Source organism: Hetaerina americana, unplaced genomic scaffold (genome assembly GCF_022747635.1).
Source record: "Hetaerina americana unplaced genomic scaffold, ioHetAmer1.1.p SCAF_48, whole genome shotgun sequence".
NCBI lineage: Eukaryota > Metazoa > Arthropoda > Insecta > Odonata > Calopterygidae > Hetaerina > Hetaerina americana.
Genome location: NW_027287073.1, coordinates 417,042 through 434,472, shown reverse-complemented (window position 1 = coordinate 434,472; position 17,431 = coordinate 417,042). Strand labels below are relative to the sequence as shown.

At 37.9% G+C, this 17,431-nt stretch overlaps 1 protein-coding gene across 1 annotated transcript in view; it reads right to left on the bottom strand.

The window, feature by feature from the left end:
- Positions 1-3,606: 3,606 nt before the first annotated feature.
- ath (ATP-dependent RNA helicase DHX33) overlaps positions 3,607-17,431 on the bottom strand; it is a 31,650-nt gene continuing 17,825 nt past the window's right edge. The window contains exons 10-14 of the mRNA XM_071591517.1: positions 13,892-14,023; positions 11,159-11,313; positions 8,744-8,915; positions 7,404-7,604; positions 3,607-6,052 (exon numbers count right to left, since the gene is read on the bottom strand). Of these exons, the coding sequence (XP_071447618.1) occupies positions 5,855-6,052; positions 7,404-7,604; positions 8,744-8,915; positions 11,159-11,313; positions 13,892-14,023 (858 nt within the window). The 3' untranslated portion in view covers positions 3,607-5,854. The remainder of the gene's footprint in view (positions 6,053-7,403; positions 7,605-8,743; positions 8,916-11,158; positions 11,314-13,891; positions 14,024-17,431) is intronic.

Here is a 17,431-nt window from a genome sequence, read left to right as displayed (position 1 = left end):
CTCGTGCTGGCTGTCTCATGTGACACAAACATTCTCCTCTAAGTGTAAAGCCTCTTTCAATGTTTGCATTTCCATGTGACAATATTATGACAATCTTAGCAAAATTAACGTTATCATTATATTCACTTTATTCAGAGAGCAACCTGTGGTTTGTTCAATGCATTCCAGGAACTCCCTTGTGACCACCTCCATTAGACAACACTGTCAGACTATCCAAACAGATACACCATTGTCATACCAACATGCCTCACCTTGAAGACACAGGACAGACTTGCTGAGCAACCAGACATCACTTGAACAATTACAAGAATGCCCTTCATGTTACTTACCCTCTGATATTTTTGAGGTCAACTTTCACATAACCCTCTACTGAGATTGCTCCAGGTTTGAAAACTTTCAGATATTTCAGCAGTTCTGTTTCCCCCTGCATAATGATCCCAGAATCCAACAAATAAAAGAGCATTGGTATGCTGCTCATAACCACTGCCAAGGTTTTTTCACTTCATTGAAAAAAGATTAAGTAAAAACGCAGCTTACCTGGGCAAAAAATTCTGAATAACAACAAATTTAATAAAGAAGAAATTAAACTTTATTATGCTTACCACATGAAACAAATTGATTTTCTCATGCCCATGTTTTCTTTTGAACTGTTTTAATGGAATGAGTGGACTTAAGTCCACTGTATGTAAGATAAATTCAAAATTACACCAATTCAGGAAGTATAAATGAAAAACTCAGAAGTCATGGATTTTCGTAGTCTTGTAATAGGCACCACACCTTGCTGTTCTGTTTGTGCCCCTCAAAGCAAATAGATGTGCATGTATTGAAATATGAAACGATTTGAAAGATTGGTAAAGAATTTGAAAAATATTCCCATTCATACAGAGTTAAATTTTCACAATCTATTCTTGACTGTGGAATAAAAGTCAATACTTCTAACAATATTCCTCTTATTTTTATATGCATCTTCATTAATTTGCAGTAAAACTCATAAACTCTAAGTATTCCCACTAAAATCCACACAGCCCAGCTCTATACTATCATGCCAAGTATTTTCTCTCCTCTAATCCAAGGTTGTCCTGAGGGGCAAACTTTTCCCTAAGCAAAGGAGAATTGATAAAAGAGGAAGATTTAGAATTTCCATTTCTTCTGCTCCTGTCAAATGCTCTTAATTCTGTAGCTTTGGTATCTTTCCATCTTGTTCATTTGCATTTTTCATAAAGCCTTTTTAGTACATCAACAACAGCAACATCTGTGACTCCCCTCAGATATATTCAAGAACAAGGCAAAAGCCAGGAAAATGGTATGAGGCATTTGGTATCACCAAACCTGTCAATTGCAAAAAACTTCAACTTTGACACCCACAAAGTTAAGAAAATTAGTCAATAAATGTCATTACAATTGCACTTCCCAAGTTATTCCTTCAAAGGATTGATCTTTCCAAATAAAATGACTATTAAAGTCCTCAAAATATAAAATATTATCAAGTGGTTTCCCTGCTGGTTTGACAGTGATTCACTCGTATCTTTCTAAACACACTTTATGCATCCCTCATTGATTTCCACTTCTCTAAATGAAAAAGAATCTTCCTTGCTGTGTGTGCTGCATCAAATCCTCCCTCAACTCCACAGAAACATATTTCATACCATAATGCACTTCATTTCCACATTTTTCAGGTAATGTTTTTATAAGACTTTTTGATACCATCATTTGATCATTGTAACCATAATTGTCCAGCTCCCAAGTCAAGCGGACAATGATGCATAACTCCAAAGGGGAACAAATTCATGGTGCGCCTGGCTCCCTCTCTCTCACCCTGCTTTCCCCTCGACTGAACAGACAAAGGGAAATGATACATTTTCCAAAATTACCAAGACTCTCTTCTCTCCAGTGCCAAATAACTCTCAAAAATGTCACAATGACTGACGAACCTCAAGCAAACTGAGCAAGTGCTTCAGTAATGATAAAAACGAAGACTGCTCCAATTATAATCACTTTTCATATTCATGTTTTGAAAAACTTTTTGCCACAGAATATTTTGCATGCATTTCTCTGATGATTTTTTTTTACAACAAAAACTCTTGTACAACTTGGGGCAAAGGGAGTGTGTAAATTTTCAGCAATTTGAACAGACATCAAGATTAAGTCAAGCCCTTATTTGGAAAGAAGAGGCTTAGTTTTGATGACTTTGTTGAAAAGTTTTTTGTAACAAACATTTGCTTCTTATGCATTCCATATCATTAAAAATGATGTGATGTCAGGGAAAAAAAACTGTAACAATCATATTTTGAAACGAAAAAAATGATGCGTTTTCAATTATTTTGCTAAAACAATAATATAAACTTGACCATATGAGAATAAATGTCTTTTACAAAATTGTACTATGCAAACAATGTGAATTTCTTTATGAGCAAAGTATATTTTTGAATTTCGCATTAATGTTAAAATTACGGATGACAAGCAATTGCATTCAGCTGTGTCAATGAGACTGATGATGAGGTTGTTATGTTGCAAAATTTTCCCCTCTGCTGACCACAGTAACACTGCCTTGTGACACGAGAAGCAAGTTGCCCCAAGAGGACACTGTGTTCACAGGGGAGTTGCTCCTTCCTGCTGATTTCCATTGTGATAATGTACTATATGTTAAAGCAAAATAATTTATTCTGTGACAAAACAATTTTACTGTTGTTATTTTTAACATTTGCAAACCTTTTCCATACTTGAAGCTGTCAATTCAACTTATATGAATGTTAAAAAACTATCAACCTCGCGAGAGATTCATTGCTTTACCTTCTGTGATTCAGAAATATCAATGGGCTCGACATGCAAGAAAATGCCCAAATACTCACTGTTGACAATTGATTGCAAGTCCATTATTATTCAACGGAGATAATCCTCAAAACTTTGGACCTATTGCACAATTATAATGGCCAAGGACCTCTACTTCGAATATCCACTTTGGTGGTGAAACTACTGGCAGTCTTTGTAACTATTTCGACATATCAAACAGGAAGAGGTACATAGAAACCACAAAAATTCCAGTTGAGCTGATGCTTTTGATCATAACTAGGTCAACCCTTTACCATGTCAACACCAGAAAGCAAGTGTGCTTTCTGAGCAACAAAATAAGACCACACTGAGAAAAGAAATAAGCTGATGATTATACCATTAATGGAACTTATTTCCATTAGCAGTATTGGATTTCCAAAACAGGTATTAAGTTTTATCTTTCACATTTTAATAGAAGCTGTATTTTGAATAGCTGTAAGGCAAAACAATGCTACTTAAAGAATAGTGTCGCGTTCAATTTTAAGGACTAAAATGATTTCGTTAAAGGGAAACTTACTTGTATTTGATTCAATTCTACATCCCAGAAGGGTTGCATAATTTGTGGCCATGCCTTGGCTTTAGACAATTTTATTAGGTGAGAAAATTGCCAATCCCCATCAGGAAACATATTTTCATTCAAATTGTAATACATACTCTGACTTATTTATATATCATTCCCCACCATTTTTTTCCTTAAACCATCCATTTGGCACATGAGATTTTAGAATGCTGTCAATACGTACATGATAATGTCATAACTCTGAAAATGGTCTTAGACATTCAGCTGAACAGAACAGAAGAAAAACTTGAGGCAGAATGTACAAAATAGTATGATTCCAAGCACCATAACCACCACAGGGATCCATTTGGTGATTAGTAAATTGATATGGTGAGTCCTGGTAACTAATTTTTTCCAAACAAGTCACTGGATTAGGGCTATTAGTTAAATAACTGCAACACCTGCATTCTCGATCAGAATGTGAAGGAAAATATTTTACATTCACATTTATTGCTAAAATGAAATAAACAATATTTTTTTCTTGCATCTGCAATTCCTGATTAATCTGACCTTAGGCAAGTTTATCAATAAAGTGGCTATTGACTGTGGCTGGCATTATTTGCATATACATTGCTTTTCACATGGGCAATTCTGCAGAACCGGCTCAGTGATTATCCATGCCAAAAATCTCTCATCTTTACTTCCAACAAAATAAAAAACAAAATATTTTTTACCAAAGAACAACAACGTAATTTAACCAAAATAAATTTACGGGTAAAATGCATGAATATCTTTTTCATTCGTACACTTTCACCCATGAAGTTAGTGATTCCATGAACAAAAACAGGCATTTACCTGGGAAATAACAGTTAACCCTGTCTGTTATACATGATACATTTTCACTGCATGTCGGTAAGTGTATTTCATAGGTTGAATTTGAATGGAAGGATAAAATAACATGAAACTGCATTATAACATGGGATACACAATGCAATTTTCCCATACAAATATTAATACAAAAATAGAGGCAGAAATGAACACTGTTTGGAGAATGTGGGTTAACTGTGATAGGAATCCCAGTAATCAATTCTCAGTTCAAAGGCGAATTATTTTTATACTTGCAAAAGTAGACAGAATATAGAGGAATAATGATAAATGTAAGGCTGGCGGGAGCTAAGTTAAGCTTTTAACTTTTCTCAGAGATCTTGGAGAAAATAAGATCTCAGCTGACAGTTCATTAGGTTTTTACGGTGCAGGAATAAGCATGAAAAAAATACTTCTTCAGGTATCTCCCTGGAGTAAATAACAAATGAAAATCAAATACTCCAGACAGAAAGTGAAATGACATAATGCAGTTTGGTAACTAAACTAAAAAAGTATGCAAAAAAATAAACCAATCACTTTTGCATTAGTAATTCTTAATAAACAGTTGAACAAAATATCAGAACATTGGGAAGCACCTTTCAATATCAAATTAAAAAAAACCTAATAAACTTTCGATCAAACTGCATACCCATTACAGACTTGGTGATCAATTGCTAGCGAACAAAAATTGTAATGAATTCTCACTGTCTCTAGTCCAAAGAAAGTCTCGTAATACCAAACTCTAAACCAACTCAAGCAATCAACTGAGTCCTAGGAAATTCTCCACAATAGGTACTGATTGGTCAACACCACAAATACCTTTCAGCTGAACAAAACACTCCAATAGTAAATTTTAACACTACTCAAACTGAAATTGAGCCAAAAAAGAACAATGAAGTTGGAAGAAAGAGACCATGTCAATTCTTATGTGTTACCAGAAGAAAGAGAGATTCAACCATGCAGTAATTAGCTGATTTAGTGGGTAATTTTATGAAACAAATCATTACACATGATTACATTATATCACATGATATCTTTTTCCCAGGTTTCCATATATTTTTTGTGGTGCCAGCACATAATGTTTTTCATATATTTTGAACTTCTACTCCCACAGCTGCTGAGGAAGTAGCTTTCTCCACATGGTCACTTCTATATTGGTGCAGTCCCCAACATACAATGACCATCCAACAACCGGTTCGAGTCACCTCTCAGCTCTAGACTCTCTCTCTCTCTCTGGAACCTTAGGCAGCGAAAATTCAACATTTTCGATATGGACAGGGGCAATAGAATCCGAAATCTGAGAGGAGACCAATTGATCCAATCCAATCAAGATAGCAGAGTTAACCAGTGGAGATAGTTCACTAAATAGTTTTCACTAGTATCGATCACAAATTATACCACCACTTGGCTTGATTAGGATTGCAGGGCCCAAGCTGCAATGCATTAAGGGCTGGTATTCATGTACAATGTCAAATCCCAAGTGGTCGAAGTTGAAATGGAGAGGGTGTGACAAATGCATGGTCATCTTAATTGCTTGTCTCCCTAACTCTCCACGCAACATAGGGGGATGATGCATTCAAGATCAGAATCAGATGCCCCCATGGGGAACATCATTGCCATCCCCCCATTGCACCATGTGAGCACCATTCCACCTCCTCTCTCTCAACCAGCACCGTTGAGGCACAGCTTTCGCTGGAACTCTGTTGGTGCCATCTGGGCCACCCAATCTGGGTCAATGGATGACACCTGGCGCATATAGCACCTTCCGGTTTGCACCACTTCCCCATAGATGACTAGTGGAGGTTTGGAGCGGAACAGGACAGATGACGGGTGTATGGCAACCACTTGGTTTGAACCAACCTGTGGCATGGTAAAGCGAGAGGGAAGCAATTAGGGGAAGCAACATAGAAAATGCATGGCCAACACTGGGACTGATTACCTCATGGACAACTATCAATATAGAAGAGGTAATAGGAATAAGACAATACACGAGCCACTATTGTAGTAAAATTTTATTTGTGTGGAATAGCTGAGTGCTCTCCTTTCCTAGATGAAGGAGTTCCACAAAGTTACACCATCCACCAATGCATACAGAAGAGGTCAAGTTGGTGCAGCTTCAAGACCAAGGTGATTCCTCAATTAGTTGGCTTGAACTCCACAAATTCCCAAATTTATTAAATATATTCGCACTTCAATCCATGTATATTAGACAAGACTACAACTACATCAATTTAGAATCAATGAAGACCAGTAGCAATTGACCGATGGCCTTCAAGTCAGGTGAGCAAACAAAATGCCCTCCTGGTCTCATGCTATGTGTTAGGGCCCTGCAGGCAGAGAAGGGGTCAATTTATCCACCCCGAGGATTTCCAAGAAGGACAAACAGATAAATGGGAGAGACTCAAACCCTCGTCTAAGATGCACATCCTCTTTTTCAGCAGCAATACCAGGGAAAAAGGTGCATGTGGTGAACAGGTTTACGTATCCAAAGTTTCTCTATGGCTTCTATTTCTTCTTTAAAATCAAGGGAATGAATAAGCACGAAAACTTATTGAAACGGTCAAAATCATTTGCCAAAAATCATATGATACCCATCAGGTTGAGAGTAAATTATTTCCAAAACCATTCACCTTTATTTTTTTAATTACTTCATAGTTTGAAGTGATATTTATCATAAGATTAACTAAGAACATGCACATTTCATTTTTACCAGACAGGTGATTAGAAACTGCAAATGCAATCATCTTAGTCTGTGGTTGCTTACAAGGGCAGATTTATGCAAGTCAAGGCATGCACGACTTATGGAACGCCTGAACAGGATTATGTCCACTTAATAGTAATTAATTAACTTGCAGCATAGATGCTCATTGGCTGTTCCACCATAAATGCACAAAAACAAAATCATATGCTCCAAAGCACAAGATATTTAAATCATTTTTTCCCTTTATAGTATTGGTGATGCCTTCGTGATTGGCTTGAAGAAATAGAAAGGAGGATTGACCTGTCCTCAAGTGCAATTTAAGCAGAAGGGGAAAAGAAAAGATGTCCCGGCCCCCACAACCTGTGGGAACATTTCATGAATACATGCATTGTTGAGAGATAGGCAGCAGTAACTTCCCCCGCTGGGTCCCACGAGAAGCTCACTACATGAATGACTTTGAAAATGATCCCTGCACTCACACAACATGCACTTGAGACTATTTTCACTTACCGTGAGATAATGACCCTCCCTTTGCAGCTGTGCAAGATTTCCAAAGAGCCCTGCAATGAGGCACTTGCGGATGCAATCGCTGTCCTGACCACAAGACGAGATGGGAATGTTGGAGTGGCGACACAAGTCAAGGAGCTGACTTCTCACGCCCCCTGCATACTCAAGGTTGCGGTTGTTGAGGAAATTATCAAAGCAGAATTGCTGGTGGGAGAAAGAAAGTATACTGAACACACTACAACAAGAATAAGACATTTGATGGCATTTGCAGCCATGCTCCCATTGGATAGGGCACTAACCACCCTATGATGTTTCTCTGTCAGGTGCTTGGCCAAGGGACATACCCTACAGCCTTTGCATTGCATCCTATAAAATATTTCATACCAGAGAGATGCAAACCTTTGTGATCTTACAGTATAAGTAATACACTTTGAGACAATAAATTTCATCACAACAAAAACTAAACGAAATGTCATATACTTGCTGCATAGATGGGCTACTCAAGTTCACCAAACTATTCATGCAGTAAAATGCATCCTTAGTAAATTGTAGTACTGGTTGGCAATATTTTATTATGTTCTTTAAGTGCTAAAACAATTACCTCGTCAATTCCCGTAGGGTGCTTGGGGAGACTATTGTAACTATACAATTAATCTTATTCCTTATAATAGAAACTAAAAATATTACATCATGCAGAGAACATGAGTGTCATTGATCTTTTACATTCAGGCTCACTTTGACATTTTTTGAACATTAAATTAAAAGTAATTATTTTGTAAACAGTCTTCACTAAAATATATGCCCAAAAATATTAGTACATCAATTTTAATAGCATTTGAATGAAAATCATTTATGATCATGTTCAAAATACAACATGCAATACCACTGCAACTTCAACTAATAAGTAATAGAGATGAACAGAGGTGTTCTTGATGTGCCTAGAGAAATACCTGAAATTTAGAATCATTACTTGATGGATTACTACACGAAAGCCAAGGCCTGCACACTTGTTTTCATTTGAAGCATTTCTACTCAATAGGACTTAATGTTTATCAGTTTATTTCTTAATACCATATATGCCCAATGTATTTAGGATACCTTTCAGCTTAAACCAATAATTAAGCTTGTGATGATGTTTTGGAATGATGAGGGCATGTCATAAGAATTTAATTCCAATGAACTAACAAATGTTTGAAATCGTTTAAACCACTTGGGATAATTAATTTTTAAGATCATTTAATGATAGTATTTAAGCTCTTCCATTACTTAAAACAGCCCACAGTTGAGTCAAACAATCATTTTTCTTTTTGACTGAATAAAATAAAGTTAAAATCAATGCAAACCTTCTTCATGGCGGCAGAGTTGTATGCACGGAATATGTTTAGATTGGTTATGTGGTCTCCAGTTGAAGAGACAAACTTCTGATGGGCAGCTGCAGCATCCTCACGGCGCTTGGACACAGTCACTCGCAGGTTCTCCCCAGAGAGGACTGCCACCAGTGTCACAACCTCCTCCCTTTGCCCAGGTGACAAAAGCCATCCAAAAGAGAGACGTGAGGAAAATATGAATATTCAGAACCTCAGAATATCAACAGCATGAATAAATAAAAAAACTTCCCAAAAAGTGGGATAATTTTTGGACACCACAACAATGCTGAAAGTATTATAACCCCTATCTCAGTTACATGAATCACCTTTAAGTGCACACTTTCGAATATATTCTGGTAACCTCACTTGTATTATCAGCATTGTTTGGTGGTAAATTTCTTAAATAGATCAACAGGATTTGTTCACAAACTTGCTGAAGTTGACCTAGAAGTAGTTAATATGGTAAAATACCTAGGTGTTACTGTAACTAATGACTTAACTTGGGGCACCTACAGGCGTAAAATATGAAATATGGCAAGCAAATAAAAAATTGGGATATATTAGACCCATTGTTGGCATGAGTCAAGGTCAAGGAATGTTGTTACCATGCTCTTGTAAAACCTAATATGGAATACGCATGTAGTATATGGGATTCAACTGAAAAAGGCCTCATTCAGGAAACTGAGAGGGTTAAACACAGGGCAGCCTGTTTCATTAAAAATGTTAAGAAAAAACAAAAAGCCTCACAGAAATGCTTTGGGAGTTGGGTTGGGAATCATTAGAAAAAGAAAATTCAAGGCTACATTGAACTTATTATATAAATACAGAGCCGCATGTTTCAGCACCAAGGTCTAGTCAATTATTCACATTCCAACTTACTTTAGTTCTTTGGATCATGGATACAAAATTCGAGAAATAGATCCCAGAACTAGCAGTCTCAAGGACTCCTTCCCACAGACGAGATAGCCCCTGTAGGGTTAGAGATAACAAAAATCCCACTTGCCACTCACAGTGTCAAGGAAATAATTTGTTTTACTAAAAAGTGCAAGACCTTTCATTAATCTCGTGTGTTTTGTTGGCAAATCCTTTCCCGCATGACCACATGAGACTCATTTAATGAATCTAGTGCTTGGTACAATATTGCCTACTCATCTTTGCTGTTTTTAAGCTTCCCCTTCCATCCCTCATCTCTCTCTGTGGGGGGATGCCTCACACGGTCCACTGCCAGAGCAGTGTTTCATATTATCTACCTGTGATTTTAGGGGAAGGGAACTTGAGTTTTATATCCATGAAATAGTAGAATTTCCACTTCTACCTTCTGCATGACCTGTCTTTTACTGTGGAAGTCTGTCGTATAAATGGCTGTGGTTCATTTTTATTTCCTTATTTCTGGTTTAACAAAGGAATAATTCATCAGGTGAAATTAACACTTGTTTTGAATTAAGTCTCCCTCCAGCATGTACACTAATTTGCATGCTATATGAGGTTTTTTACTGAATATTTTTTCCTTTCTCCCATATCCTCCCTTATTGCCCAATTCTTCTTACATGGTGCTTGCACCCCACCCCATGACACACCTTTTTGGTGAATCGTAGGGTATTTGTGTAGATGTATCCTCACCTACATCCTCTCCTCATTCTCACTGTGACACCATTTGCTTTTCCACAAAGTTTAAACAAAAAAAACACACCAATATAACATTTTTAATGGAGCCAAGGCTTTAAATAGAGCAGTGAAAGATGGAATTTAAACCCAGCAACCTTCAGTAAAAACCCAAATGCTCTACCAACTTGTGTACCACCATCCTTATATAGGAACAATCAAAGTCTGTTCGTAAATTTCACAAATCTCCTGCTTTGGAATGAAAATAGCAGTTTTAGCTCATCCACATTAGCTTCCATTTAAAACCACCAGTTAATTTACTTGTCATCAACATTTTTGAATAAAATAAGTTGTATTAAGATTTAATCAATTTCCTTCACATCATTTCTTTCACAAATACTATGCATACAAATTTTACCTACCATTGTGATTGAACTAAGGACCAAGCACATATGAAACAAATATTTATCTACCTCTATCCAGAGCGAAAATGGCTCAAATATATCATGGAACTTTAATAACAAGAGTATTTTGCTTTGCATTCTCATTAGTTTCATTATACATGGGAAATTATCTTTTTCTGATTAATTTTCAATTTAAAAAAAATGACAACCATAAAGTCACAAAAGCAAGCAATAACTTGTATTCATAGTGCTTGTTTCCATTGCACTAAGGATGACTATTGTAATCTTGGGTAGAGAAATGAAGGCGTTTGCAAGGAAGTCTGCATGTGCAGTTAAGCATCGGGAGGTGGTGGAGAGACTAGGGAAGGAGGTTAAACACACTTACACACATCCCATCTCCCATGCAGCAAGGATGACACGGCTGTAGTGTGGGTCGAGTGGAAACGTGGCCATCTGGCGACCGAGGGGTGTCAACTCCGGGTGGTTTACTGACAGGATAGCATTCAGGTGAGATAGCTTCCGCATCGCCTCCATGATCGACTGGAATGCACAAGGAAGCAAAGATAAGAGATCACTGCAGCTGTGACAATATGCCTTCTGTAGCATTTACAAAATGTAAAACGTTATTCAGTGGGCTGTTGATGTAACCCTCTTCTTCACAATCCTCCCTCCCTCACCTAAGTGAGGAAGGACTCTGTGTGAGGTTATCGCAGGTACAGAAGTGTGATTACTGGCAGAAACAATTTTTTCCTCATTTTATTTCATCTCTTTGATTTAAATTGCACCCATTTCATGCTAAATCTTATATCAACTACTATAAGTAGTCATTTCTTAAGTATAAGTATATCATATCTTATTGTCTATCTAAAATGGAAAATAACAACAGAGGAAATCTATAAAACTGTAGCTTTAGAAGACACTGGAATCACAAGAACGAATGTGGTTGACTTGTTCCATTGAGTAAGCACATCTGACAAATGGAACAAAATCACACCCTTCAGAAATGGAAGGATATCACTACAGTGGAACCTAGCTTCATGAGCACTTTGCATGTTCAGTCCTTTGCATAATGAAGAGACATTTGAGAAAAAAATACTCGCTTAACAAGTGACTTTTCCCATAGCAAGTGAAGATGAGAGGGGAATTCCCAGAATTATTGCACACCTGCTACTTCGGTTAGCGTTTAACACTCATTTAGCAAGCATCTTAATATCGCTCATGATCACACATTTTCCCAAACTTGCGTTGACTTATTTTGTGATTTTTTTGTGCAAAGATTAATAACATTTTGGGCGTAGTTGAAAAATGTCCTCAAAGAAAAAGCCAAAAGGAGATAGCCATAAGAGACTAAGAATAACAGTAGAAATGAAAAATAAAACCATTGAAAAGCAAAAACAAGGTTTAAACTGGGGCTGATCTAGCATGCACATACAATCAGTCTATATCAGCAATTTCCACTATCCTTAAATACAAGGACAAAATTAAGGAGATAGATACCTCAAAGGGAATGACTAAAATTCCTAAGCAATGGGCACGTATTCCCAATGATGTTGAAAGGTTGCTTCTCACATGGATAAATGAAAAGCAATTACAATGTGACACTATTAACAAGAATATCATTTGTGAGGTAATAGTGATGATGTCCAGCAACATCGTTAAGAAGATGCCAGGATCATCAATGGTCGAAGAAGTATTTAAGGGAGCCATGCCTGGTCCAAGAAGTTTAAGAGAACAACAGGGATCCACGGCATTTAGAGGCATGGTGAAGCAGCAAGCGCCGAGTCAAAGGAGAGAACTTCATCGGTGACTTCAAGAAGCCGGTCGATTCTAAGAGTTACTTCCTGCAACAGGTTTTTAATTGTGACAAGAACCGGAGAAAGATGCCGAAGCGAACCTGTATTGTACACGCAACAGCAGAAGAGAATGCATTGCCCAGCCACAAGCCAATGAAAAGCCATCTCATGCTGCTATTCTGTGCATATGCAAACGGCAATTTGAAAATTTAAACCCCTGCTTGATTAACATTCAGAAACCCCATGAGCCTTCAAGAAATGTTAAGTCCAGAAGAATAGGATAAATGTGATGCGGAGGTCATGGGAAAGCGTGGAAACTGTAATATCGTGCCATGCATAGAATGCATCACCCTAATAAGGTACTGGATACGCGCACCAGAAATTTATTGAATGATAATGCTGAGTCGCATTTTCACAAAATGTTGAATTGTTGGCAAAACCTAGTGTCGGTAGAAAGCTTTCTAGCAAAAAATCATTAGGAATGTATCATAAATAATTAACTTATCATTTCGATTCTTTTTGCTTTCTACAAATCATATTTGCATTCCAGGTTAGTTCATTCTGTGATAGAAGAAAAGATGAAGATGACCTGCCTAAACAATGCATGCATGTTTTTCTTTGAATAAACCTTGTAAATTATTTATTTTTTTCAGCACAAAATGCATTATGGCATTTTACATCAATTTACATGGGAAAAATTGCCTCAGCAAACATGTGTTTGCCTTACGAGAAAGATCCCAGAATGAATTATGCTTATTTTAAGAGGTTCCACTTCACTTAAGCACTCTCTTATAACCATAATACATTGTATGAATCAGAAAATACAGGAAAGAAAATGTTAAAAATTGTTTATAGTAACATTACTAACCATTCACAGAACATTTGCACTCCTATAACTCCTTGCGATAAAAACTATTTGTTCCATACGATCAGGACATTGGACTGGGAATAAAGAAGATACTACATGCTTACATATAGGACCAGGTTGGAATATTCCTTCCTGAAATTTCCATTCACGTAATTATTTCTTTTCAAACTTTGATTTTTGAATCTGTACAAAAAATTAAGGTCCGGTCAGACAAAATCTCCCCATACCATTATTGGAAGAATGTACCAGTAAATTTAATGTTAGTTTAACATCTTAGCACTCTTAGAGAGAGGAGAGTAACCAAGGGCCTGTTAATAGTTTCAATAACTCTCATTCATGCAAATGCACACAGGGCCCTCCAGGGTTCATATTACCATCACTCATATGGATAATCATACAGGTCACTCAGCTGACATCAATAAGGGAGAGAACATGGCAAGATGAATGCAAAGCATACCTCAGTGGGTGGTTTGTCCATAAAGTCAAAGGAGAGGGCATTCACACCCATCGCCAGCAACTGCAGCACCACACCTGACAGGTTGCACCGCTGGATTTCAGGAACTGTCATCTCAGCCATCTTGTTGTACTCCTGCGCAGCAAAAGGGTTAAATAAGGAGTTTAAGCACAGTACAGTAACCCCTCACTAATCCAGACTATAAGGGACCAGAGGTTGTCCAGCTTAGGAATATCCCGATTATTCAGGTATTTAACGCATGTAACCCCATGAATTATTTTTCACCACTGATCTTATGGATGTTTAATTACCAATGACTTATAATGACTTTAAACCATAAACAAAGTAATCAACCCGAAGGTTGGTTTGGGAGGTGATGCCAGAGTTCACCTAGTACTAAGCCCGACGGCGTGTGAAATTCACCCATCAGGGTAGGGGAGCCAGTTCCTTTCCCTGTGCCGGTTGTTTCCCGGGAAAATCTGGTACCCAAAAAATCACATAACTTGGGTAGAGATGCAGGTGTGCAGAGTGGCTTTCCTGGGAATCAAACCTAGGCCCTCCGGTCAGTAATCCAATGCTCTACCCTCTGGACTACCATGACCCACATAATGACTTCATACGGCAAAAATGAAGGCTCAAGTGTAAAAGTGTATATCTGACAATCTGATTAGAATAAAATACATTTCATAATGTCCTCAGAAATTAGCTTAGTTATCCTTAAGTAACTTCAATCAACCATGATTATGTGTTATTATTCTCTTTTCAAAGCTATTATCCCATTTATTTTATCTATTTAAATACATAAGGTGAATCACTTATGTTTTAATTTGAAAAATGCAAGTTTAACTCCAGACTTCGTTCTAGTTTCCTTATGTAAATTTAAGTAGTGAGATGCAATGCTCAGTCAAATTCTCAGAATTGCTTAAATTACACCCCCCGAAGAAGAGACATAAAATGCATAACTTACTCATCTCTGTGAAATATTTAAGGATACTACAACTGATGGTAATCCATGTGACAACATGGTAGGGTTAATGGCAACTGAATCCCATTATATTTCATTGAAGGTAGCAGGAATCCATGAACAAATGAAGTTGATCATGGTAACAGCTGTTAACAAATGAATGATGTACTGTATAGTATCCGCCGTCACTTTGTGGAAACGATTCATAATGAATAAGAATTACTTAATTTTTCCACACAAACCCGCCAGAGGTGCAGTGAAGTTGTATTTTTAAAGAGAGCCACTATCTCAAAAAAGCTAAAAGCCCTCATCCGACAGAAAAATCCGGTCACCCAGGAGTCAGGGAAACCCTTAGTTAAACCCCGTGTTTTGGCGAAAGAGTAGTGAACTTAACAAGCCACGTATTTAAGCCCAACGAGAAGAATCTGCTAGAAAAAGGCCTGAATTATGTCCCGAATTTTCCTATCAATGTCAATGATCTAGAAAATCTTGCTGCCGATTGTGAAGTCGCCCTGAGAAAGTCAAAACTCGGGGACAAGCAACTCGTGGCCCGCGAATTGGAGAAGCGTTCCCTATCCGTCCTTAATGCTGGGACAAATCTCTCGGACCTGAAAACTGTGAAATCAATTAGACGTGTTGTGGCATCAGAAAACCTAGTCATGCAGAAAGCGGACAAAGGAAATTCCATAGTGATTTTGAACAGGGATGATTATATTACCAAGTGCGAGACTTTCATAAAAGAAAATAACATCCGAGTGTTAAAAAGTGATCCCACAGTGAAGTTCCAAAAAGAGTGTAAAAGTTCTATAAAATCTGGTTCCACATTGTTTACCATACACGAAATGCAAAAGTTATTCCAACTAAATCCCTCAGCGCCTCGGTTTTTTGGACTTCCAAAAATACACAAACCTAATGTTCCAATCAGACCGGTAGTGTCGAATGTAACGGCCCCTAACCACCTTCTGGCTAAGAAACTCAATAACATATTCAGGGACCTTTCCAAGTTTTCCCCGAAATATGGTGTGAGGAACTCCTCAGACCTAACTAAGCAATTATCCAAGGTGACCATCCCTCCAAAATGCATTCTAGTCTCCTTCGACGTCAGCAACTTGTTCCCTAGTGTTCCCACCAAGCAAGCCATGACTCTGGCAGAAGAACTGCTTTTGAGAAAGACTGTCCCCTTCCCGATAGTCAGAGAAGTATGTGCAATGATAAATACTTGTGTCTCACAAAATTACTTTAAGTTTAATGGTAAATATTTCGAGCAGCCCGACGGTTTAGCCATGGGATCACCTCTTTCACCATTACTAGCAGACATTTACAGGGACTATATTGAAAGTGAACTGTTCTCGTCAGGGAATTCCCTGCTGAAAAATGTGTTATGTTGGTATCGCTATGTGGATGACATTTTGTGTGTGTGGACAGGCTCGCATAGACAACTAGACAGCTTCCTACAATTTCTAAACTCCCGAAATAAATCAATCAAATTCACCATGGAGAAGGAAATCCACGGAGTCCTTAACTTCCTTGATATAACAATTTCTAGCAGGAACCGAAAATTAGATTTCTCCATTTTCAGGAAGGACACCCAAACCGATCAAATCATACACGCAAAGTCCAGACATCACTTCCCTCAGAAATTGGCGGCCTTCCATTCGATGCTACATCGGTTGCTAAACATCCCCATGACCCAGGAAAATGTAAACAAAGAACTCCAAATAATTAAATGCATTGCCCACAATAACGGTTACCGGACTCAGTTAGTAGATAAATTGTACAAAAAGAAAATGGAGAAAAGGGCTGTAAAATTAATCGATAGCACCGCCCCCGAAAGAGACAACACGGCCAAATGGCAAAGATTTCTTTTTTTAGGAAAGCTGTCCCTGAAAGTCACCAGTAGGATACCAAGGGATAGATTCATACCCGCCTTTTACAATAAAACAAATTTAAAAAACTTAATAACCAACGGAAAGGAAAAAATCCCAGATCTAGAGAAGAGTGGAGTATACAAACTCTCCTGTGAGTGGTCAGCCGTTTACGTGGGGCAAACGGGAAGGAAATTCAAGGAAAGGCTCAAGGAACACCAAGCCTCCTTCAGAAACAAGAATGGTGCGTCCCAATTTTTGAAACATCTTTTGGATAACGGACATTCTAGTGATTTTAAGCTGGAAATTATGCATGTGGAAAGAAAAGGACCCCGGATGGACGCGCTCGAACAGATGGAGATCATCAAGAGTGAAAGGACCAAGTGCAAAGTAGTTAATGACGTATTATACACCTTCAGATCTCCTCGACCTTTCACTCCCACATCAACCGTTTCCCTCCAACAGCCCCAAGAACAAGGGGGACCCCCCTCCCGTTCTCCTTCCTCTTTCTACCTGCCTGCCCAAAGGACTAACCGTCCCCACCCTCTCTCCGACCAAATTACACCCCGTTATCCCTCCCCCCCCCCTAGCCATACTGACCAATAACTCTGTCTCTTACTCCTTCACCTCATATTTTCAAGCATTGCAATGGTATATATATGTGTGTATATTTCTGTAAAAATTACCTGATGATGACGATCCTCGTCGAAACCC